At 39.9% G+C, this 22,959-nt stretch overlaps 2 protein-coding genes and 1 long non-coding RNA gene across 3 annotated transcripts in view; 1 reads left to right on the top strand and 2 right to left on the bottom strand.

Moving 5' to 3' along the window:
- Window positions 1-22,959, top strand: part of LOC121665537 — a 126,877-nt gene that overhangs the window by 38,660 nt on the left and 65,258 nt on the right. The window lies entirely within an intron of this gene.
- Window positions 448-9,867, bottom strand: RGS13 (regulator of G protein signaling 13). Its single transcript, XM_042029874.1, has 5 exons — window positions 9,686-9,867; window positions 6,998-7,066; window positions 4,390-4,451; window positions 2,892-3,058; window positions 448-888 (listed from the first exon to the last, which is right to left on the bottom strand). Exons 2-5 carry the CDS (start codon window positions 7,060-7,062, stop codon window positions 691-693), a joined length of 492 nt encoding a protein of 163 aa, XP_041885808.1. The 5' UTR covers window positions 7,063-7,066; window positions 9,686-9,867; the 3' UTR covers window positions 448-690.
- RGS1 (regulator of G protein signaling 1) lies at window positions 17,855-21,517 on the bottom strand. The gene is made up of 5 exons (XM_042029872.1): window positions 21,282-21,517; window positions 20,813-20,896; window positions 20,127-20,188; window positions 19,405-19,568; window positions 17,855-18,724 (listed from the first exon to the last, which is right to left on the bottom strand). Exons 1-5 carry the CDS (start codon window positions 21,383-21,385, stop codon window positions 18,539-18,541), a joined length of 600 nt encoding a protein of 199 aa, XP_041885806.1. The 5' UTR covers window positions 21,386-21,517; the 3' UTR covers window positions 17,855-18,538.

Raw genomic sequence — 22,959 nt, 5'->3', positions numbered from 1 at the left:
AGTTGTCTTTGACAGTCTGTGCATGAGAGAGCCCTGTCTGTGCTGCAGGAGGATGTTTAGGAGTCAGGCTTGCTTGTATCCCGTTCTTAGGGAGTCTGAAGGGAAAGTAATGTGTTTGTGTGTCCATACCCAGAAAAACAAGGCAAAATACCAATGAATTTTATCACTGAAGAAAAACCTGAAGACACTGGTAATATTTTAGTATACTGTAGATCAAGTGCCTTCATAGCATATGTTTTATGTCATAATTCAGCATAAACTCAACTCTACACCGCATGAATAATATACCCCATAGTTTAAGATTTAGCAAATTGCTGTATTTCAAATTTATCTTTGTACTTTGAGACACTACAAGACTAAAAAGAACAACAAATGTAGCAATGCAGATATTTTTTTCCTCCTGTAATGTATAGTCAAATAAACATTTATTTCCCAGCAACAAAATGCTTTTTTTTTCTTTTTAATGCTTAGTTTTCCATAGTTTTTAGGGGTTTTTTTGAGGGGAGAGAAAAACAAAACAAGAACTCTTCCTTGGGAAGGGGGGAAGATAGTGCTTTGTGAATTCTAACATCAACAGAACAGTTGAACAGTTCAATAATAGTACTCCTCTACTGCCTGATTTCTCCTGTCTACTTTAAATCTTAAACACGTGTGCCAGAAGAAACCTTTTTACATTTTCAACCATTGTCTTTAGGTTACCATTGACTTGTTGCCATTAGTTTCAAGACTCTGTTTGAGCTTTTGGTAAAACTGCGATTCAAGAAATCGTGGGTAGGAATCTCTTTCCATGTGCCTGTAGATTATTCTCTGTGCTTCATCAAAACAGGACTGAGTTGGCTCTTGAATATTCCTCATAATTGCTTTTCTTGCAGGGCTGTCAATGTTTATCTGAAACACAAATGGAAAAGGCAGTTTAATCCTGATTATTGTGATTAGTGGAGGTCAAGAGCAGTGGTAAAGTCTCTGTTGCTGGGCCTGCATGCAGAATATGGGCCCAAGGCTGCAAAAGGGGAGTTTAGCAGGATGAGTTTGGTTTGCTCACTACTTCTAGGAAGAATAAGAGAACAGGGACAATTAAGGCAGAAGTTGTCCTGTGGACACGGCTTGGATGGGGAGTGGCTCCAGTGGAAAGAGCGGCTGGAAGTTGCTGATATCCAGCCCTGCTTTCCTTTGCTAAGAATTGTTCCCAGAGCTAGGGTTAGATTCCAGAAGAGGAAGTCTGAATTCTGATGAGTCCAACTGCCTAGAGGTGCACATTACCAGTGGAAAAAAATGACTAGAAGTGTTATGACCTGAGATAAAATCAATGTTATATATCAACCTTGTTCAGGAAGTTTTAGTTCCTAGAGTTTTCCTGCTTCAATTCATGGTTTGTAGCAGGTAAATTGAAGCTGTGCAGGTGTGTTACAGCAGAAAGGTCTCGTGGTCAGCAAAAACACCAGATAAAAGGAACCCTTTGATAATCCATCAGCTCATGATGAGTTCCATTGGTTGTTTTCAGCTTGACTTTGTTAGTGTTGAGAGAAGACCTCTAAAGATTTGGTTAGTGCTGATGTCGTTCATGGGTTGAAATCTTCCTCTTCCAGAGGAATCATTTGAGTGCCCCATTTTAAATGCTGCTGAAATATCAATGTAACTATGTTTCATATCCTCGTGAGCATCTAGTTTTTTAGACTGGTGCCTAGTTCTTGTATTAATAGTGAACATCAAGAAAATGTGAAATTGGTGTGTCCTGAAGCTCTAGAAACCAGACAAACAAAAGCAAGATTCAAATACACATTATTTTAGAAAAAAAAAGGCACAGCTTATTTATAACTGTCCTGATTTAAGCCCTTACATTTGATTAATGAATTTGTGGTTGGCAATACTGATATTTCTCTTTTGAAAGTGCAAATGTCTTGCTGAGTTTCCTATAGCTGCACATACTAAAAATAAAAACTGAGAAAAAGAGACAAGAATGCATTGTTGTGCCAACTGGCATTTAAAACCAACAGAGGGTACTTTAAAAATTGCTCAAGTTTTGGATTAGAGGGAGTGGTTTAGTCATTTAAAGCAGCAACTGTTCTCAGCCAACATTTGGGAATCCAGCTGATCTGGGTTTGGCTTCTCCTCCAGTGCCAGCAGGGAGGCTGCATTTTGAGACTCTGTAATAATTTTATTGTTACACATAAACCAGAAAATAATGAAGCATGATCCTTCAGTTATGTCAGCCTGCCAGAGGCAGTGGTAGTAAAAGCCAGAGTTGGCTTAGTTTTGCAAGGAGAGTAATAAGCAGGAATATTTAAAGGTTATAGGGCATGTCTGGCTGAGCAGGAATGACTTTTTTCTACAGCCACTTGTCAGGGGAAAAAAATCAGATATTTTACATACAAATCTGCTGTTTTCCTTAACAAAAAAAACAGTTAATCTGTCTTGGAATCTTTCTTTTTGCTCATTTTGCAAAGGGGACAGCACTGGGTAGAGTTTTTACTTTGTTCATTTATATTTACTCTTGCAAAGCCCAGGCATAGATAGATAGATAGATAGATATGTAGCAATGACATAATCCAGAATCTAGTGAAGCAACGTAATCCAAAATATAGTGAAGTGATATCAATGGTCCCTGGATCTGATGTTGAAAAGAAAAAAAGACTAGAACAGATCCAAGAACTTGGTTCTTAATTGAGTTGTGCATGCTGCTTGTGTTCTTAGTGGATACAGTTGGAAGATTTGTCTGTAGATGAGATGTGGATTCAAGTATTAAGATTCTGTGGGCAGAAGAGTTTGGGGGGAGGATGAATAGCAAGTTTTCACTCCTTTTGATACAAGGGGTGCTAGGCATTTGTTGTTGGTCTCCTGCATGACACTTCAGGCATTTCTATAAAAAAAAGAGCTTGTGATATTGTAGTCACCTCATTGGGAGCCTGGGGTTGGATGTAACTTGTAAAAAGCTTCCTGGCCACGGAAATCCTCTTCTTCTGGGATGTTATCTTCTTATACGCTTCACAGGCAAGCCAGAATTCTATGTTTTCATCACTGTGTTCTGTCTTCAAGTAGGTTTTGTAGATCATAGGCCCATCTGTAAATATTTCAGAAGCCAAATTTACATTACCTGTCTACATGCATTGCCTTTAGAGTCCCTTGCAGGCAGTAGGGACATTTATAAAGCAGTGCAATTCTTGATTGTTCCCCATAGATATTATTGGATTATTTCAAAATGGGGAAATATTTGCGCTATATTGCCCCTACACTTCAACCTTGCATTTTCCTGCACATGCAGGGCTCCCTAGCAAATCTAATCCTAGAGTAAATCTAAGGTAGGCAAATACTTTGCTCACCTTTCCTAAAGAGCTGAAAATCCCTGGGTTTAGAGTCTCTAGCTTTATATGTGAGTACACCTTTCTATTTTTGGATGTCATGAGGCTTTTAAATGAATTAAAATTCAACTAGTAGTGTTTTTAAGTGCAGTGAAGGAGGCATTTTAAGAAGGGCAGCATTCTGAGTACTGCTGCAAGCTACAAGTGTTTTATTTAAAGCAAACTTTCTTGCTGGTGCAGCATTCTGGCCTTTCATTTTTTGGAAGATGTTGAGCACTGCCTGTTATCTGGCAGGGGTGATGATCACTTGTGTGCCTGCTGCTTCTGCTGTAATTTGGTCTCTTTGAACAGTTTTCTGTTGAGGAGTTTCTCCCTGTGCTGTAACATACTTGGTTGTTTCCTGGTTAAGATTTTAATGGCAAAATCTTTAGAGTTACAAATGCTGTCTGTTAGTCTTCTTGCTCTCTGTAATTTTTCGGCAGTTTGAAAATGATGCCAGTCCTAGGAGTAATTTTTAGAGGTTTGTGCTGTGGTTAACTTTTTCATTGCTATTTTAAAAAACGTAATTCAGCAGTGATGTTCCGGGCTGCTGCCCATATGAGAAATGTGGGAGAGCTCTGAGCCCTGTATGAAGCAGAGGGAGGCTGGAGTGGGAAAGCTCAGAATTGCTACTGCAGCTACAGTTCTTCCCATCCCTGAATACTGGAGTTGTATTCCATGGTTGTTACCCTGTATAGCTGTGCCATTTTATGGTGTCTTTGCTGTACACAGGACTTCCCAAGAGAACTTTGTCACTTTTCTGCCAATATAAATTGCTATTCAGTGCTTTAAGCGGGGATGTGGCAGATAAACCATGCCCTCATCACATGCCTTTAAGGGAATTAAATGTGATTGCAGAAATGGCAAGTTTGGGGAAGCATTTGCAGCATGCTCGGTTTATTTTCACTGTGAGGCGTGCTGGGCATGTCACACAAAGTTGTTTCTCATTAGTTCTGTATAGGGCAGGATATATTATGCAGCGTGAGTTATTGATTTTGCTTTGTGGGAACTTTTTCCAGCGATCCATCTGGGACACAAACACACAATTACTTACATTTGCTTGTTACTAGATTTTCAAAAGACCGGGACCATTGTAGCACTTCCTCCAAAGACACCCTTTAGAAAAACAGGAGGGCATTATTGCAGGATTAGCTGTGGCTCAAAGTATAAGAAAAATTAATTACATTGTTGAAAATTTGGCCCCTAATTTAAATATGAGCCATATGAAACTTATATTTTAAAAGGCTCTTCTGTGACTCCCAAATCTCGTACTTACTATGCTGAGACAAATATTTTTCTTGCTGTGACAAATGCAGTTCCATTTCGAGGTGCTCCATGTAATTCCTCTAGAAATGGCATTCATTTATTTATTTAAATTCTGCTTAGGAGAAACATAAGAAAAGTACTGCCTTTCTAGACAGCACCTTCTTTGGGGGCAGGAATCATCATAGAATTTAGGAAATATTGATGCTTGTGTTTAGTAGTAAAGTCTTCAGGGCACAAGATCTTATTGTAATACTTAAAGGCCTTTAACATCTAAGCTGACTTATCTGGGAGCTGAATGGAAGCTCCAGGCATAAGGTAAATAAAGAAAGTTTAATGCAATCTTAGCTGCAAGGGACTTCCATCTCTCACCAGTTGTTTACAATGCAGTGTGACACATTATTACTAACCTACACAGCCCTCGGAGGCGGCTAAAGTCAGATTTTACTTTCATGTTTGCTATTCTTAAGCAGTAAGTTCATAAGCTTGTAGGAGTCTCCTGCCTGATTCTGGGAAAGAGCATGGAAGTAGTGAGGTGAGAGACTAAACAATTTAAGGAAAAACAAATGTTTGAGGGCAGTAGCTCCATTTAAGTGCATGTAACTTCATTTACACCAACTGATTTTCAGGGATTGCAGTTTTAGGACACCAATGCTGGTAACTTGAAAAAAATGCTTATGTTAGGAAAAGAAAGGACAGGGGATGTATTCCAGTAGGTGCTTTCCATTATGCATCAGCCAAATTTGGAGTAAGATCCCTTCTCATTGAATGTTTGCTTTTCATGGGAGCTATAAGTTTGTCAACAACTACTTAGTACCACAGTGCTTTTTCAAAATTTAAATTAAAATCAAAATTGGCTTTGGTATGAGTGCTGCATGATGCTTTATAGATTTCTGCTGCAGAACAGCCATTAGCATCTCTGTAGCTTTTTTAATTGATAGTGATTTATAATTTATTTATAACTTGATATAATTCCTTCTTTCTCTGATAAAGTACATGGCATGACTAGCTGATTATTTTCTCAGGATTTCCTGATTAGACTGACCTGGTCAAAGAAATACAGAGTAAGAGAAATGTTACCACTGTTGAACTGTGGGATCAATAACTCTCTAGTAACTCTTGCCAGTAAAAGACTTTTTTTTCCCTTCTTGTGAGCTATTAGCCTTCTCTCTGTAAAAACTCATAAAGCATGTGGTTATGGGGAGTGAGAATCTCTAGTTCTTTGAATGATTTTTTTTTCTCTCCTTACAAGCTACTTCTGAGTCATATTTGCTGTTCCTGACAGATAATTTTTCACCTCTCTCAGCAACAGCACTTGTATAGAACAAGTGACAATCTCGTCTGTCTCACTGAACATCAGCAGGAGAGCCATCTTATTTCCATTTCTGATTATTTGTCTTTAGCATTAACCTGTGAAGCAGAAAGAACCCTGCCTGATGGGGCAGCTGACACAGAGGAAAACCTTTTTACCTTTTTATTGTCCTTTAAAAATCAGGAGAATATGAAGGGCAGTAAGGGAATAGGTTATGATGAACTCTATTAATGGCCCTTTAATAGCTGTTATGCTGATGGCAAACATCTTGCTGCACTGATTAGCAACATGATTGGATTTGCTGAAGAACTTATATTACACTCAAAAAAAAAATACTCTCCAAAAATAACTGAGGCTATATACCTGGGACTGAAAAAATTAAATTGTAGTGTCCTGTGGGAGCTGTTGTTCACTTATTGTGCACCCTCCACTGTGAGTGGCTCCCCTCACCACCCTGGTGCAGTAGTTGGAAACTCTGTCTGGATTTCTGCCACCCAACTTCACCCCAATGGCAGTTTCAGGGGTCATCAGGTTCTCCTCAGTATTGCTGTGGAGGGTATGTCTCAATAAATCAGTTTTGTGTCTGGTCTGATACCAGCTGAAGGCATTTTGGATGGAAGCATTCCCCCACCCCCATGGGATGTGTCCCCCAAATTCCTGGCAGTGCTTGGTCCCCATGGAGCCTGGTGGCAGCTGAGGACTTGCAGGAGCCACTCGGCCATGTCTCACATGCACTACATGAATATTCAACCTTTGCCAGCAGCCTGAATTCTTTTAAAAGATGGACCCCAAATATCCGGCTTACAGATTCCTCGCAGGCCCAAATCTGGGCTGAATCCAGGGATGAGTTTGGGCCCATGCCTGTGTCCCAAGAAAGGAGCTCCCAGTGGGATATGCTGGCGGACACCCCATGGGCTGTTAAGGAACTGACTGCAGGAAGGAGCTGGGCTGGGGCACTTGTGAAGGTGTTGCCCTCTCTTGCACGATCTTAAGCTTACAAAGAAACCTCCACTGTGAATTTTGAGGGGTTTGTTCCTCCTGCTCAGCTGTAAGTACTGCAGAATATAAGATTCTTATCTGTACTTACTTAGAACTGATCCCATTTTCTTCTGCTCTGAATATCTTGCAAATCCAACAAGTATTTGGACTCATTCTCCTAAACATGGAAAATATGTGAGTTTTAAATCTGCTGTGCTGAGTTCTGGCTTTCTTAAATAAAATCTTATAATTCACTCTACATGTAGCAGTGCAATCAGTTCTAACAGTATTCTTATTTTGTGCACCTGATCTGTATCTATAAGTCATTTCTGAAGCATTTGACCAAAATATATTTTTGTAACACATGAGAACTTAAAAAAATTTTTTTAAATTACCAGATAGTCCAGTGGATATCTCTCAGGGAAGAATAGAAATGTTGATAATTTTCCCTCTTTGTTTCTCCAGTTATGAAAGGAGATTGAAGGTTGAGCCTGAGCCAAAGCAGAATGAAACTAAAAGTCTTTTTTTTCTTTTTTTTTTCACCGAAAGCTCAGGGTGACCAGGATCAGAGATCAGAGCTCAATGTGAACTGAATGATGCTGAGTAAGTTGTTAGGTGTCTGAGATTAACATTGATATTTGTCCAGCATGTATCTCAAAGTCAATAAAAGTCATATAAAACTTGCTTTTATATAGATATGATATCCATAAAAGAGGGTGTAGTTTATTAGGAATGAAGCAGTGAAAAATGTTTGTCTAAAAAAGACAAAATTTTAAAAATCTCTTGTGACATGGAGTATGTTTAGTGCTTCTCCTTTGGCTTTCAGGCAATGCCAGCTGCTGAGTTTACACAAGACTGTAAGTTTGTATGGACCTTCCTGAAATCAAAACAGTCTTATTTATTTTGAGGTTGACTGGCACATATTATGCCTACAGCCAATTTTTTCCTTCAAACTGAAACACACAGTAAAACAGAGGACAAGGTTCTGTCTCCCAGCTTTCTGAAATGTTTTCATTTGCCTTTAGTGTTGTTTTCTTTGTTACCCTGACATAAATAATCAACTTTACATTATATAAGAGTTTTACCCAGTAAATTTCCTGCAGGGTATTGAAACTGCATACCTTTGCCCAAGTGCTACACTGCAACTGCTGCTCACATTCCCTGCAGCCCTATGGGACTACCAGTGGCCATTGCCTGCTGCCTGCTTCAGAATTCTCTGAACTATGTTCTCTGCTAGATCTCTGACTTTTGAATCATTCCACCAGTATGTACTCATCTCACCCTCTGCCTGAAAGCAATCTTTTAAAACTACACCATATTCCATATTTAAGATGAAGTTATGCATTTAAATTCTGGCATATGGTTATTATTTATCACCTTATTTTAGGCTACTTTGACCAATGCCCTCTATTTTGGGTGTTTTCATGTTGCAATCATTCATCTTGTATCCACTGAAATGTAAGTGAAATGCAGTCTTTGTGGCTTTTTTGAAACCTGAAGAAATTCATGTAGTTTTTTTACTCACAGAGATGCTCAAGAAATACCAGATGAAGTAATATTAAGTAATCTAATTCAGCTACTTCCATCTGAATTTAAAGTGTCAATTATTATTTTTTTCTTCAGGTGATGGCTGCATGAAGTGACTTTTCTGTAAGGAAATGTTATTGTTCTGAGGAGCCTTTTTAATCTGAGTTAGAGGCTTTCAGCTTGTTGAGAACACACATTTTCCAAGCATACACATCCAGGGCTTTGTGGTTCTCTCTTCTTTTTATGTCAGACTCATTTCCTAATAGACCAGGGAACAGAGCATGCTGATTTTATCTTTTCCAGCGCTGATTTGGAACATCTTCTTTCCACTGAAGCATAATCTATGTTTCATTAGTCTGACGTTGTGTGTTTCTGCTGACAGTGGTCTTAACCCTAAAATAAGACTGGTAGTACAAAAGCCACACCACACCCTGGAGCAGCGGGTTAGTTTTGGGTTGTCTAACTCCCAGGAGAGCAGCCTGTTACCTGTCACAGTGTCCTATCTATTGTAGATAGTAAATTACATCTTAACTACTCCATTCAGCTTTGCAGTGTTCAGAAAACTCGACTTGGATCATGGAACTCTTCTCACCCAATATTTATAAAGTGTAGTATCCTTTCTCTTTGCTTGTTGTAAGACTGTATTGCAACGAGGCCACAAGTTCTTTAATGTGTAGGACCTGTGTGCTTCCTGCAGGACTGGTAACCAAAGAGAAAGTCACATGGCTGCAACTCTTCTGCAGAAGGAATTGCCTGACTGATAATAAATGAATCTAAGTGCTGGAGTTATTCATGTCTGTAAAATAAATAAGCAGCACCGATCTGGAAATGACTGTTTAACTCTTGTTATATTTTATATTGGAGAAATATCAGGAAAACTGATTTGGTACATCAAAGAACGTGATCTATTTACCTTTCAAATGACAACATACATTTTGATTTTTCAGCACCCTTTTTCTGTGCCAATGAATCTGTAAACTACCAAAGGCCACAGCTTTTAGTGCCCAGCATAACTTTCAGCAGAGAGAAACTGCTATATAAAAGTTCTAACTGATTGCCCATGTAATGTTATTCAGTTTATTTTGCACTGACTATTGCATAAAATATTCATGTATATATAGGGATAAAGCTGGGTATACATCAGAAACATTTCCAACACAAATGCCTTTGCAATGCTGAGAACCTTACATGTCAAGAGAAAAACCAAGTGTTCCCCTGCCTATGCTATACTTTTCTGATAATATTTCAAAGTGCAAAATCTCATACTTACAGAAACTCCTCTTGGCTTATTTCCCTTGGTTAAAAAGCTTCATTTAATAGTTGCATTTGCAAGGGTAACTTTCCAAATTTCTTGAGCTGTTGTTTTCCTTTGTTATTTTCTCTTAGTGTAGGTGGTCTTACTACCCATTCTCCGTGCCTGTGCTGCTCATACTAGTGCCTGACTCCTCTTTTATACATATCACAGGCAAACAGTGGCTGTGGTTTCCATCAGAAAAAGCTCCTTTGGGCTCTGATGCACCACTGATAGAGCCTGTTTGCACTGAAATTATCTTGACATCTCTACTGATCAGCTGTAATGACATGAAGCTGTACTTGACTTCATTGAAATCTTGCATGTATTGTCCAAGTCCTGTGACTAATGTTTTCCATCCCTTTATCAAAGTTCTTTATATGAAAGCTGAAGTCCATGTTGAAATGAGACAAAGGGCACAAGTACCCTTTCACTGAAACCAATTTTCGTCTTATAGGCAGCATTATGAAGCACTTTGGACTGCTCTGGGGGAACGTTTTTCTGCTCTGGCCCATCAGTGTCAGGCTTTTATGTGCTCCTACTTGGCCAACCTGCTACTGCACAGCACCTGAGGGATGTTAGACCTGAACTCTCTTTAAACTTGTATGATGTCCTCTGTCATTTTTCTCACAGCTGCTGCCCAGGTTATGGCTTCATTTTCAGCTGAGATTCAACTTATCTATGTTTTGCTTGTTCATCTCTGGCCAGGTGTTTGAAAGGAGCCATGCAGTGCAATAGCACTGAAGTTGCTGTGTCAGTGGGAGACTCATTTGTAGTGATACTGGGGCTTTGAGAACAAGCACTAGCTCAGCTGCTTTCTGCAAAGTAGTCACAGGAGGGGATCCTTCTGGAGGGCTTTCTGTCCTTCCTGCGGTGGTTGTGACTTGGGATCTCTGAGAATTTGCCATTGCCTACAAGGCACAGACTGACCCTGTTGGGAGGGGAAGGTTGGTCATGCCCCTGCTCCCTCTGACAGCCCAGCTGTGTGCTGTGATATTTCTTTCAATCTTATCTCTCTGCTCTGACTCATCTTCTTTTCCTCTTACGGAGCCTCCCAGACAGAGCATGAACTGTGGAGGATTGGAAGTTAAATTGAGGTTTGAGCTTATGACAATACAGTGCACTCATTTATTTTATTGCAGCTCACCCTACTGGTACACAGGCTTTGTGTATGAGATGTACATCCCTTTTCCCACAGCACTTGTCCTGCTGAGGAGGAAATGTGTGTGGTGTGCTCATCCACAGCAGAACCTGGTGTCAGAGCAGGGCAGCATCACGTGTGAGACCTGGCCTGTGCTTAGGGAAGGGAAGGACAAATATCACTGTGATCTATTTTCTATTGATTGCTATGTCATTAAATCTCATTCTGTATTTGTTGTAACTTCACAGAGGATTTTGGAGTATTTTGTTCCATTTCTGTAATGGGAATAGGCAGAAGCAAATATCTGTGCAGTGTAACTTGAGCTGATTATTCAAATAATTATAATAGTGAGATATTTCAAGTTTATCACATGCCTCCTCCTGCTTCTAATGCTTCATTTATAGGCACTTATATACCAAAGCATCTGAGGGTCAGAACTTGACAAGCTAAAAAAGACTATAAGGAATCTCATTTGTACAACTACTTATATTTAAATAAGAAAAAAGCACCATATTAATAACTGGAAAAGTTACAGAATGAAAATTGCAGTTATGTTGATAGTCTCTAGTGATTTGTACCAGTATATAACTATTTGATCTACGTATATTTGGAGAAACCTTATATGTGCTTATGCATGTTCTTTTGCAAAAGCATAAATATGTCTTATTTTTTACACTAAATTTTATTGGCATTAAAGGAACATCCATCTAAAATCTCATTATTAAAATGAATGATAATGAACTATTTAGGGTTTTTTTCCTATCAACTGATGTCCAGGGTGCCATATATAGCATCATATCTTTGTAAATTTAAATTGTGCAGTGACTGAGGATCCTTAACCAATGACTTTGTGTTCAAATATTTTCTTTGCCTTATTACAGGCATTTAAAAAATGCTGTGATGTTGCTTAAAATTGAAATAAATTGTCCTGGGGTTTTCTCCCTAGGTTCGTTTTTTCTATTAAACTGAGGAAAATACATCTGCAAACCTCTCTTGCCTTGTACAGTAGGGGGATATTTAGGTGCAGGATTTGTTGCTTATTTCATGTTTTGTTATATTCTTGACCATGCTCTGATGAAAAGTTTGAAATTTAGTGGGTTTCAAATATGACTTTACAATTTGTTTCTCTGTGTCAGCTCTTTCCACTACCATCACTTATAGCTTGATACCCAGAAAGTCACCCATCTACTTCCCTTTCCAGAATATTTAAAGTCCATAAGAGTGGATAGTTTTGCTGTTAACCAGGTATGCTGCCTCACTGTGGAATTACGTGATTTAACGTAAATCCCACCCTTCCTCTCATTGCATACAAATTCCACTAGATGTCATCCGGTGTCACGCTGAAGGGGAAGGTTTGAACCACCATGTCCATCAGCTCAGACTGGCCTCGTGAGGGCGGCTGTGGGTGCAGGCTCTGGGTGGGAACACTGCAGTGCCCCTTTAATAAATGGTTCCTTGTAGCCTGAACGAGTCCTGGTGAGACACTGAGGCCTGCAGGTGACTCTGATAGGGCCTTTTCCCTTTGGATGTTGCCAGGTGTTGGGCTGGGATGTTCCCTGCTGTTGCCAGGTGTAGGGCCCAGAACAGCTCTAGGATCATGAAGAGATGTACTACACAGGAATCCATTTTTGCTTGGTTTATTCAGTGGTTGAACTGGATGTGCTTTCCAGAAAGACAATAAGGGAAATGCCAAAACTGAGACAATTTTTATGTGTTCTCTTCAGGTTTTTTCCCTCCCACCCTTACATTAATTATTTCCTAATTATGTTTCTGTTTCAATGCTGTTGTGCTCAATAAACATCTCGCCCACCTACATCTGTTCCACACTAGTGAATGTGGAAGTACTGTTTGTCTCATTCTGTCTTGTACCCATTCTTTCCATCTACCCACACGTTCCCCTGCCTGCACATTGCCACCCTTCTCTCTGCAGTGCTCCCATGCCCTGGCATTTGGGAATGTAGGACCCCTGCTTCCTGGGGCTTGCCTGGGGCTCATGTTCCTGACACAGCATCCTACAAGGGTATGTTAAATAGGAGAACTGAGGCTGTGCCTGGAAATCCAGGTCCAAACACAAGGAAAGCAGTAAAATATTAGGAGGTCTTCATTAACCTTGAGGAGAGCACAGAGTGGTTACTCTGATTTGGCTGCTACTCATCCTCATTGCTGCTTGAGTAACTTTAGGACAAAATAACGAATCGGTGTTCTTGCTTCTTGCGTAATTCAGTCATAGATGTTTCCAGAGAAGAGTCCTGTTTCTGTAATTACATATTCCTTGGTGGTTTTGACAAATTCTGTTGGGAACTTTCTTGCTATATATTTGGCAATAACCTCAAAAAAAGTTAGGTTCTGTGTGGAATGAGGTTCTGCTCACAGGGATGGAGGGAACAGTGTTCACAGCTTCAGTCCTCACAGTAGGCCAAAACAACCAGTAAATTGTCTGCAGATACAGAGATGATGAAGTGGTTTTTGTTTCTGAGTAGAAGTAGGCATGGCCTGCTAATAGTCACTGCCTGAAGAATTTAAAGCATTTCTATATTCGTGGCTTTAGGTTTTATCAACAAGGCTGGACAAGTCTTACATTGTGACCCATTTCTGCAAACTCCATTAACCAGTGTCCTGCTGAGCGAGAGCAGACTGAAGTCTAGATAGCACTTCTGGAAACCTGACCTCAGTTGTACTCTGTGACCTTTCTGTTCCCTTTTTATTCCTAAAACTGTGATGTCATTGTGTGAGCCTGGTGCTCTGCAGCTATCTCAGTAGGAGAGGAAATAACGCCATGAGAAGTCTGGACTAGTTTTTACAGGAATTTTCACCCCACCCATTCAGTCAGGCTTCCCAGAGGTGTGCTGTGGTTTGGATACAAAGCACTCTGTGCCCTGAACTCTGTGAGATTCTGCATTCACACTTCCACCAAAGCTCAGCAGTGAACAGGGCTTCTCACACCCCGTGCAGGTGTGTACTCCTCTGGAAGGTGCCAGTTCTTCATCTTGTCATAGTTCAGTGTCAAATTATTGATTATAGTGTGGTCCAAGTCAGAATGTTTGACTGTGTTAATCCAGGGCGCCCCTTTCCTCCAGATGTTTGTTCCAGCACCTGGAGAGTTCCTCGCTGGACTCTGGGCTTTGTTTGAACATCCACAGTGTGTCCAGAGTTTCCTCAGACTGGCATGAACAAGAAGCATGTTGCCAAACTCATGGCTGGACAAATTCTGTTCAATATTGAGTCTCTTCTCTGTGTCCAAAGCTGCCTTCGTGGTTGACAAACTGTTTGCCACAGTAAATACATTACAGACTTTTTCCGTCGGTAGTATGGAAATCATGGGTTACTGAGTTATTAGTGTTATGCAGAGAGTGTTTATCTTGTTTTATTTTTAAAGTTAGCCCTCTAATAGCAGAAACCTTCTGACCACAGTGACTTGAAAAAAAAACCCCAAACCCCTTGTGATTCCAGTGATGTCGAGTCTGTAGGCAGCTGTGTTGCCACTTCAGTACTTTGGCTGCATCACAGACTTTGAAGAGAAGCATTGCTAATCTGCTCTATTTCTTTCTGAACACAAGACTAGAGTGGTCCTGAAAGGTTTACATTTCTGCATTTCATGCTCTACTCAAGCTATTTTTAATTTTATTAGTGAAAGGGACCATGTGACAGCAGGTCACCCAGCTACTTTAGATAAGTGCTTTAAGGCTGTGTGGTGCTTGAAGAAATTGAAGGGAAGTGCTCAGCAGAATGTAAATGTTGATCATCTTTGGGGTCTTTCAAGAGGGTACTTTCTGGAGATATTTTGAGAAATGAGGGGGAATGAGTTTGTTTCCAAAATAGGCACACTGGTTCTTGATTTATGTGAATCCCCTTTTAGTGACTAAAGCCTTTGAGGCTTTATATACCCAAACAAAACCAGGGGATAACCTTAAGTCCCCTCTGACTTTGTTTCTGAGCACCCAATACAGATTTAAATCATCCAATGGATATTAAGCAATAACTTGTTTTTCAATTTCTGCCTCTGTTTAATGACTAAAGATTCCATTTCAAAAAATTCATCTGTAGACATTACACACTTTATACAACCAACTCATATCTCTGAATGGAAGATGAGAACATCTAATTTTTCCACATCCTACTATTTTTTTTCTTTTCAAACTCATTTCACAACCATAAAGATGGTGACATCTGAAAAGCCTGTTACTTCAGAGCGTGGGCAGTGATGGGTGGCACTGAGGAGTCTAAAGTGATGAATTTGTATTATTCATCACATCTCAGTTTTAATTTCCTTCCTGTTTCAGTGTTCATAACAATAGCATGTTTCCACAGGTGGCCTGTTCAATATATGGGAGAGATCGATACTATGTTATACCATGTTTTTATTTAGGATAATATTAAAAATATCTGGTTTGGGTAATTAATTTTTCCAAATTGGAGAGGTCAAAGCTAGTCTTCTAAATACACATGCAGGGTCTGCTGGACTCTTGAGTCCTTCCATAAAGAAAACTGCAACAGAGAGAAGTGAATTCACTTCAAAAGTGTCCCTAAAGATGGTACAATGATTGATTTTTCCACTGGAACATTAACAAACAATGAAAATGTTGTTTCAGGGGTAAGGTAGAACACATAAAGAAAATTCTGAGTCGATGCTGTCAAATCTTAAAGCTTTTCCATGTACTGCATCCTGTTTTCCTGCACTGTTCTGTAGCTGACAGCCAACCTGATTCAATTGTTTCTTTTAGAGACAGTGAATGGAACAGCAAATTTCCATTCTCTCATGGCATACCTTCTCCAAAGAAGGAAAGCGGAATCTAGTTTAAAAAAAAAAAAAGCCCAACCCAACCCACACCTGTGAAACCAATGTGTGATATTGGGGCTGTTCCAGTGCACGAGTGGAGGGAAATGAGTGCACCCACCTCGTACACAAACAAAGGGCGGCAGAAAGCTCTGAGTCCTTTGATCTGTGTGTTCTGGGTCATTCAGATCCCTCAGACCTTGTTTAAACAACCTCTTTTGGGCAGCCCTGCTGTAGCAACACACGTGTAATACTGGGCTTTCAGCATCCCAGAGCCAGGCCTGAATTTCTGCTGTGCTGTCATTTGCTTGCTGAAATGTGGTCATGTTGTCAAGGGTGCTGGAGTGGGCTGGAATATCTCTGGAATTAATAACCTGGGCAACTGACCTTTGCAGTTGATATCAAGTTTGTACTGCAAATAAGGTGAGAGACTTAAAAATAGCCAACGTTGTTGGGTTGTACAGAGTGGAACAGTTTCTTTTTGAAGAAGAAAAACACCTTTCTTGCTCTCTCACTCTGCCAAATTATGAAGTAGGGATAGATGCTTATGGAAGAAAGTCAAAACTCCCTTCTTCCCTCCTCAGATACTCTGGTCTCTACTAACTGTGTAATACAAGTTGGTGAAATTGCTCTGACAGTCTTCTCTGCTAGCAACAAGCCATCCAAAAGTAAATAAAAATCCTAACCATCCATGCTATGAAATATGATTTTAGTCAGAAATTTCATGTGGGTGTTTGGCTTAACCATAGCAAAACTGGGAAACTGCAGGGAGAGCAAATGAAGACTGGGGCCATAATAATTAAAGGGATTTACAGTCAAAAGAATAATGTTACTTGAATACAGTGTCTGTTTAGAGGGTAGCTGATATTTCATAGCTCTTTCACCTCTGTGAGCTTGAAGTTCTGCAGAGACATTTGGGCCACATTAACTGTGTCAGAGCAAACATAATGATGCACCTTGTGCGGGAGGCACAGTTGTTATTCCTACTTCACAGCAATTAGATCTATTCCTAATGATCCTGGAAAATTAATTCCTGTAAGAATGCCAACTGGAGACTGGTTTACATTGTTCCAGGAGCAGTCAGGCTTTACAGTCAGACTCTCTCAGGAATGCATAACTTAACAATAATACTGCAAGACTGGGGTCTTTTCTTCAGCATTTTTTAGCCTTGAAAGGAAGATGTAATTTGCAGTGGCTCCCAGCTACTACAGTAGGTGATGGTGGAAACTGGCACTTTTCTATGTTCCTTCCAGCTGTTTTGCTTCTAACACAGACTTTTATTCTCCCCTGGAGGTCCCAAAGTCCCCAAAAGGTGGCAGTAAGAACCTGGTCTGCTCTCGGTGAGAGGTGACATCTCTGAATTTATAGCTTCTCCTTTTGGTACAGAGCAGAGTGGGGCTCACAAAGCTCATGTTATTCTGAAAAAATGGAAAATTTGCAAGGCTGAGATCAAATCTTGTATTGCCACCCGTGTGATGTCAGCGTCTCATGATGGGAACTCATTAAAACCAAGGCATCCTCTGATTTATTTTCCCTGTAAGCTCTAATGTCACAAGGTCTCAAACACTTGAGTTTTGGGAGTACTCTTGTTCATGGTTACATATTTCAAGCATAATCACTTTTTTCCCCTTTTACTTTAGTTCTCATCTCTACTGTGGTATAGGCTACTCATTACATTTTAGAGTAAATTGAATGCAGTGAAATGAAATGACCCTTGATGCTAGTGTTGGTATTGCTTGTCACGTTCTGGATCCTGCCAGGATTAGTGGAGTAATGGCAATGTCTCAAACAATGTGACTGCTGAGGAGTCTCTCTGGTTGCTGCCTCTCTACATAAGCAAACATGGGTGATCCATGTGCTCAACTCATCTTCAGTGTCCAAGGGGATTGACTGTGGGGCCATTGGCTCAATATTTTCTATATTTGAGATTTGACTTGGATTAGACAGCTGGTAGCTGGAGCATCATGAAAATACAAAGGAAATTTAGACTGGTTCCTCTTTATTTATCTACTTATTTTCTTTTTTGGGGGTTGTGAGTATGGGTCTAGGTAAGTCAGTATCACCTATTCCAGGTAACTCAGATTATGGTTGTGTAAAATGGGCAAAAAGAGAGAGAAGTGGTGGAGATAAAATTAACATTTGAATATGGAGATGAGAGGTAGTAGCATAGTGAGACTGAAGGGAATTTTGTGTTTCAGTATTTCAGTAATTACAATGGAAAAATCACTTCAAATTTGATGTAAATAAGATATAAAACTTTATTATTAACTGTATTTTAATGAAGATTTACTTATTATTTCTCAATAAATTAAACAGGAAATGTGCTACATACCTGCCTGATGAATACAAATGTAATAAAATACAGCTTATATAATTCTTACATAATTTAAATCATATAAATTTTAAGACATGTAAATTTAGGATATATTTACATAGCACAACAGCATTGTGGAGCTCACACTCATGCTTATTAACACTTCATAGATTTTTGAAAGAGGTGTGAGTTTTGGCATTTTCTTGTTATGCCCAAAATTGTCAGTCATCCTAGCTTTTCTTCTGAACTTGAGAATCTTTTCCCAATGCTCAGCAAGTCTTGCACTTCCTAACAATCAGCAGTTCTTTGGGATCTAAGACACAGTTCAGTGTTCATGGTGCAGTTAAAACATCAGTTTTCATATCCTGCTTTGACTCCATGGTGTGTGGGAGGAGGGGATTTTCTCCCTGTGCTGCTCTCACCCCTGTGACAGCCTCATCAGCTTTTATCCTGCGTTCTCTTGGCTGTGGAGCTGCTTGCATTTCCCTCATACTCCTCCTCCCGAGACAGGGATATTCCTTGGCAAGATCCAACCACTCTGGAGGATCTCTTCACAGGGTATTTGACACAGAGTCTACTTGGCTCTTCACTGCCTCAAACACTTTATTTCGAAGTGTTGGTTTGCAGCTGGTTCAAAAGGTTCAGGTAGGATTTGGATTTTAAAAATCTGGGATATGAATCCCTTTCCATAAGGATGTACACTGTTTTCTGGGCTTCATCAAAACTTGAGTGAGTTGGGTCTTGAGCCTTTTTGGCTGTTGCTTCCCTCATCTGATAGTCAATATTGATCTGGAAAAGAAAAAAATAAATGCCATTGAAAACTTAACTTAAAAACGCAGTCTCTTTCTATATCTGTCACTTTGTCAACACATGAACTTGCAGCCTTAGAACTCTGTGATAAATCAATGTCAGAACTGCAAAATGGGGGAAATTAAATACTTGTATCCCAGCTGGGCACAAAAATTGCTGTTCACTATAGAAATGTAATTTGTTCTGGAGTTAGAATTAATACAGCTCAACAATGGACTACTGAGAGGAGCAACCTCCAGTTACTAAGAGAAATCTTGTGTTAAATGTCTCCAGTTTAAACATGATCCATATACAGAACTTTACATTTTCCAGAAGGTCCACTGCTTTTAAAAGACAAGAAATGTTCTGTGGCACTTCCACTCGCAAACACAAAGAATCTCCAAACAGCATCAGTAATTCAAACTGGGCTGACTCAGCAAGGAGCATCATGTGCTAAGCTGCTGAGGCCTTTGCTGAGCTCTGCTGGTGCCTCTCCCAGTATTGGCCTGCATCCTGTGACTGTGAGATCTGATAATGTCTCACTGCACACAGCAGTGATGCAAGAAGGGTCCTGAAAGCGTGCCTGTGCCTTCCTTTTATGTAACTGAGTGAGTGTGTGAGCATCTCAGTGAAGCCACACTTCCCCCTTCTGCCATGGCACAGATTGACTTTGTACATACCTGCTTAATGGCATCTGACTGAACAAACTCCTCATAAATCCTCTCTGCTTTGCCATGTAAGTGATCGGACTTGGTTTTCTTGTAATCCTCACAAGCCAACCAGAACTCGATGTTTTCCTCACTGAACTCTGACTTCAGGAACTCCCGAAACACACCTTGACCACCTAAAGCCAACACAAATACATCGTCTTTACTGTATGATATTTGTGACCAGGGAGGAGAAAAAAAAGTAGCAGCAGTTGTATTGAAATCTGATATAAAACCTTGGCAAAATACACTGTTCTTCCCTTCTTCAACATACTACAGATATTCTAATATTAAGGCTCATGGGAGTATTGCTAATTATGTTCAGTGGTTTTAGATCTAGACCCTGGGTACCAAATTATAACAATGCATTCTAGCCCTTCCTAAATGGATTGTCTTAGGGTATAAGTGGAGAGAAAATTCAAGATTAAACTGATGTGTTATCCAAGGATCGAAGACTGATCAAAATGAGCTATTTGAGGGTTGTTATGCTGAAAATGGGAAAAAAACCCCAAAACCCAACTTGGAAGCCAAGCTGTAGCAGTGTCCATGTTACAGTAGAGCTGTAAAAACCTGAGGTGCAGCAGCCCATTGTCTGACAGTGTTTATACAATGCTACAGCTTTACCTATTTGGTGAGATTAGACAAAATTTTGTCCTCGGAGTAAGAACAAAGTCATACTGGAGTAACGAACTTACTTTGGCTGGCCAAGAGCTTTTCCAAAGACTGTGACCACTGAATAACTTCCTCTGCAGAAAGCCTAAGGTGACAAGAAAAAGAAAAGACTTTAGGCAAGAAACCATGGGGTTTGTTTGGTATGACTGAAGGAGACAAATTTTATAATTTATTATTCTATTCCAGGAGTATGTGCCAGGTATTTTACTAAATTTATGGCTTTGTCATAACCTGAGATCCTGGAGACAGCCCACTTTGAGAAAAATAGTCAGAGATGAATTATGATGTTATGTTGAATTCTGTTCCCAGGAAAATAATCTTTAACTATGATAAAACTATTTTGTACCTCTACCTCTGTTTCCATATTTTTGCAATAAGAATGGTAATACCCCTACTCTTCACTTAAGTGAGAAGCATCTTTTTCTTGTAAAATGTTAGAGAACAGGTACAATGTCCCTCTGATAAAAATGGATTTAACCAGAGTGTCTTCTCCCTCACTGTTTGATGCAAACATATCAAATCACTAATTAAAAATCCTTAACTCCATGAATAGTTTCTAACTACCAATGTTCACCTTTCTTGCATTTTGGAAATTCTAGATCTTTTTACAGTATTTTTTGTTCTAGAAGTAGTTTAGAAATGAAGTAGTTTACTATATAATAATCTAGCTATAATTATATTTTAGAACTGGGTATATTTCAGTACTTACATAACATTTCTAGAGTTGGAAGCCTTGATCCCAGATTCAATATGTGGCACCATGCACTTCAAATAACTTTTGAGATCTGCACCACTGAAACAATGAACAAACATTTTTTTTAATCCATTACATTGCAGCTGCATTTAAATTCTATTTAAATTTTCCTCAAACTTTCAAACAGAGACAGACAGCTCCATCCTAGCACTGAAGTCTGGCAAGTTACACATCCAAGTAATTTTTTTTTAAAGACTGAGGTCCCCACTGTATCCAAATTCTACTTATGATTACTTAAAACAATCAATTAATTAATTGGAATGCCTCAGCTCAAGCCTTTTTGAATGATGTTGCAGTCCTGGGCTTTGAGCAGGTTTTGTTCATTTAGCCTGAAACACAGTGCTAATTCTTAATCTCCAAGATTAGTGGAGTGTCATTTTCACTTCTAATACATTAAATTTTATACGAAGTTGTATATACTTACAAAGCCTTTTGCTTCTTTTTATGGACTTTGCCTTCTGCAAGCTTGCAATCTTCTTTTCCATTTAATTCAGTCATGTTGTTGTGGGAGAAAAAGAATCCTGGCATTTTACTAGAGTTTAACGTGAGGCGCGCTTCGCCACGATAATCCTCCGAGCCCCAACTGACAGCTCCCCGCCTCTGCTGCCCCCTTTTATTGACGCAGGCAGCCCTGCTAGCTGGTGTGAACAGAGCTGTTTATCATCTGTCTTCATCACAACCCCTGGAAGTTCCCCTTTCAGTGCACAGTGACGTGAGTCTTCTTTGAGAAAGAAAACAGACAGCAGCGTCTCGTGGTTGAAGTTAAACCAGATGAGGCTGAATTAGTTTGGGGTTGTTATGTGTGACTGTGTATGTCTGGTACCAAAAAACAAAAATCCCCTCTAGAACTTCAAATTCTTGTCCCCTTTCTAATTGGTACTTGCAAGTCAGAAGTATTTTTTGGTTTGATGAACAGAGCTGCAAATACTGCAATTTTTTCTTGACAAAATTCACTTGTTGCATGCCTGTGTCCTGCATTTTTATGCTTTTCAATTGGTCAGGTGGGCTCAGCAGAATACAAGGAAAAGGTACTTTACAATACCCCAGTACTAAAGTTCCATATGCAACAAGCTATTTGCAAGTTCCCTGTTGCTCTTCAAACTAGATCATTACATTAGACAGGTTTGTTTAGACACGTGCTGTGAAAATATTTAGAAGTGGTTTTCTCAGGAAGGGGTTTTGAAGCATCAAGAACTTATTTAATTTGGTTTGATTTTTCCAAGTCAGGTTATTTGGAAGCACAGGGACATATTTCAGGAATACCTCCCTAATTTTAACTGGCTTGGCATGTATAAATGTTGATTAGGTTAGAGCTGTTGTTGTAAACACAATGTGAATATTGCAACCCATTTGAGGGAGATGGAGTTGTTTGTACAGACTTGAGTTCCACTTCAAAGAGGAAACCATGGATATAAAACAAGATGAAGTATTAAGTGTAACTGTTTATCTGTCCAGGATGGTGATCTAGATGTTGAAATACTTAATCTGGCCCCTGAGCAGCCCAATTTCTGCTTGTTTGCTCGGGTTAGTTTTGGGTTTTTTTCTGTGATGTTTCATAGATTTTCTTTTTTTTTTTCCCTAAATAACGTGTGCAACTTTGATTACTTATAAATAGCTCGTGAATGATGTGTGCGGGGTGATGGTGGTATGGGGTGGTGATGGCATATGATGGTGATAACTGCTGACACATCCCCAGCTTCCTAGGCAAATGTGATGCAAAGGACTGGGAGCCCGAGAGCCGCCGGCAGACAGATGAGCAAGGACAGACCGTCAGGGTCGGGGTGGTGGTGACCACAGCAGGCTGCCGGCGCCCTGGGTGCCAGCAGCGACACAAATGTGTCTGCATGGGCTGTGCTGCCAGAAATACTTATCTCCACACTACCAGGTGAACACTGACCTTTGCGGGGGGGCAGAGGTATTTACTAACTGCTCTCCCCTGAACGAGACGAGAAAGGAAGGAAGAGATGTTATCAGTGCTGGATTTGTTTTCGTGTCTAACGTGCTAGATTTTGACATTCTGCCCCCCTCAGCGTCTCACTGTGTTCCCTCAGTTAGGAGCTGTCCTCAGTGGGAGGTTCCTTTGCTGGGAAGGTCAGAGAGAT

The sequence above is a fragment of the Corvus kubaryi genome, unplaced genomic scaffold (assembly GCF_017639235.1).
Source record: "Corvus kubaryi isolate FWS band 111438036 unplaced genomic scaffold, C.kubaryi_AGA036_p1.0 37334, whole genome shotgun sequence".
NCBI classification, from domain to species: domain Eukaryota; kingdom Metazoa; phylum Chordata; class Aves; order Passeriformes; family Corvidae; genus Corvus; species Corvus kubaryi.
This window is presented reverse-complemented; position numbering and strand designations above follow the sequence as displayed.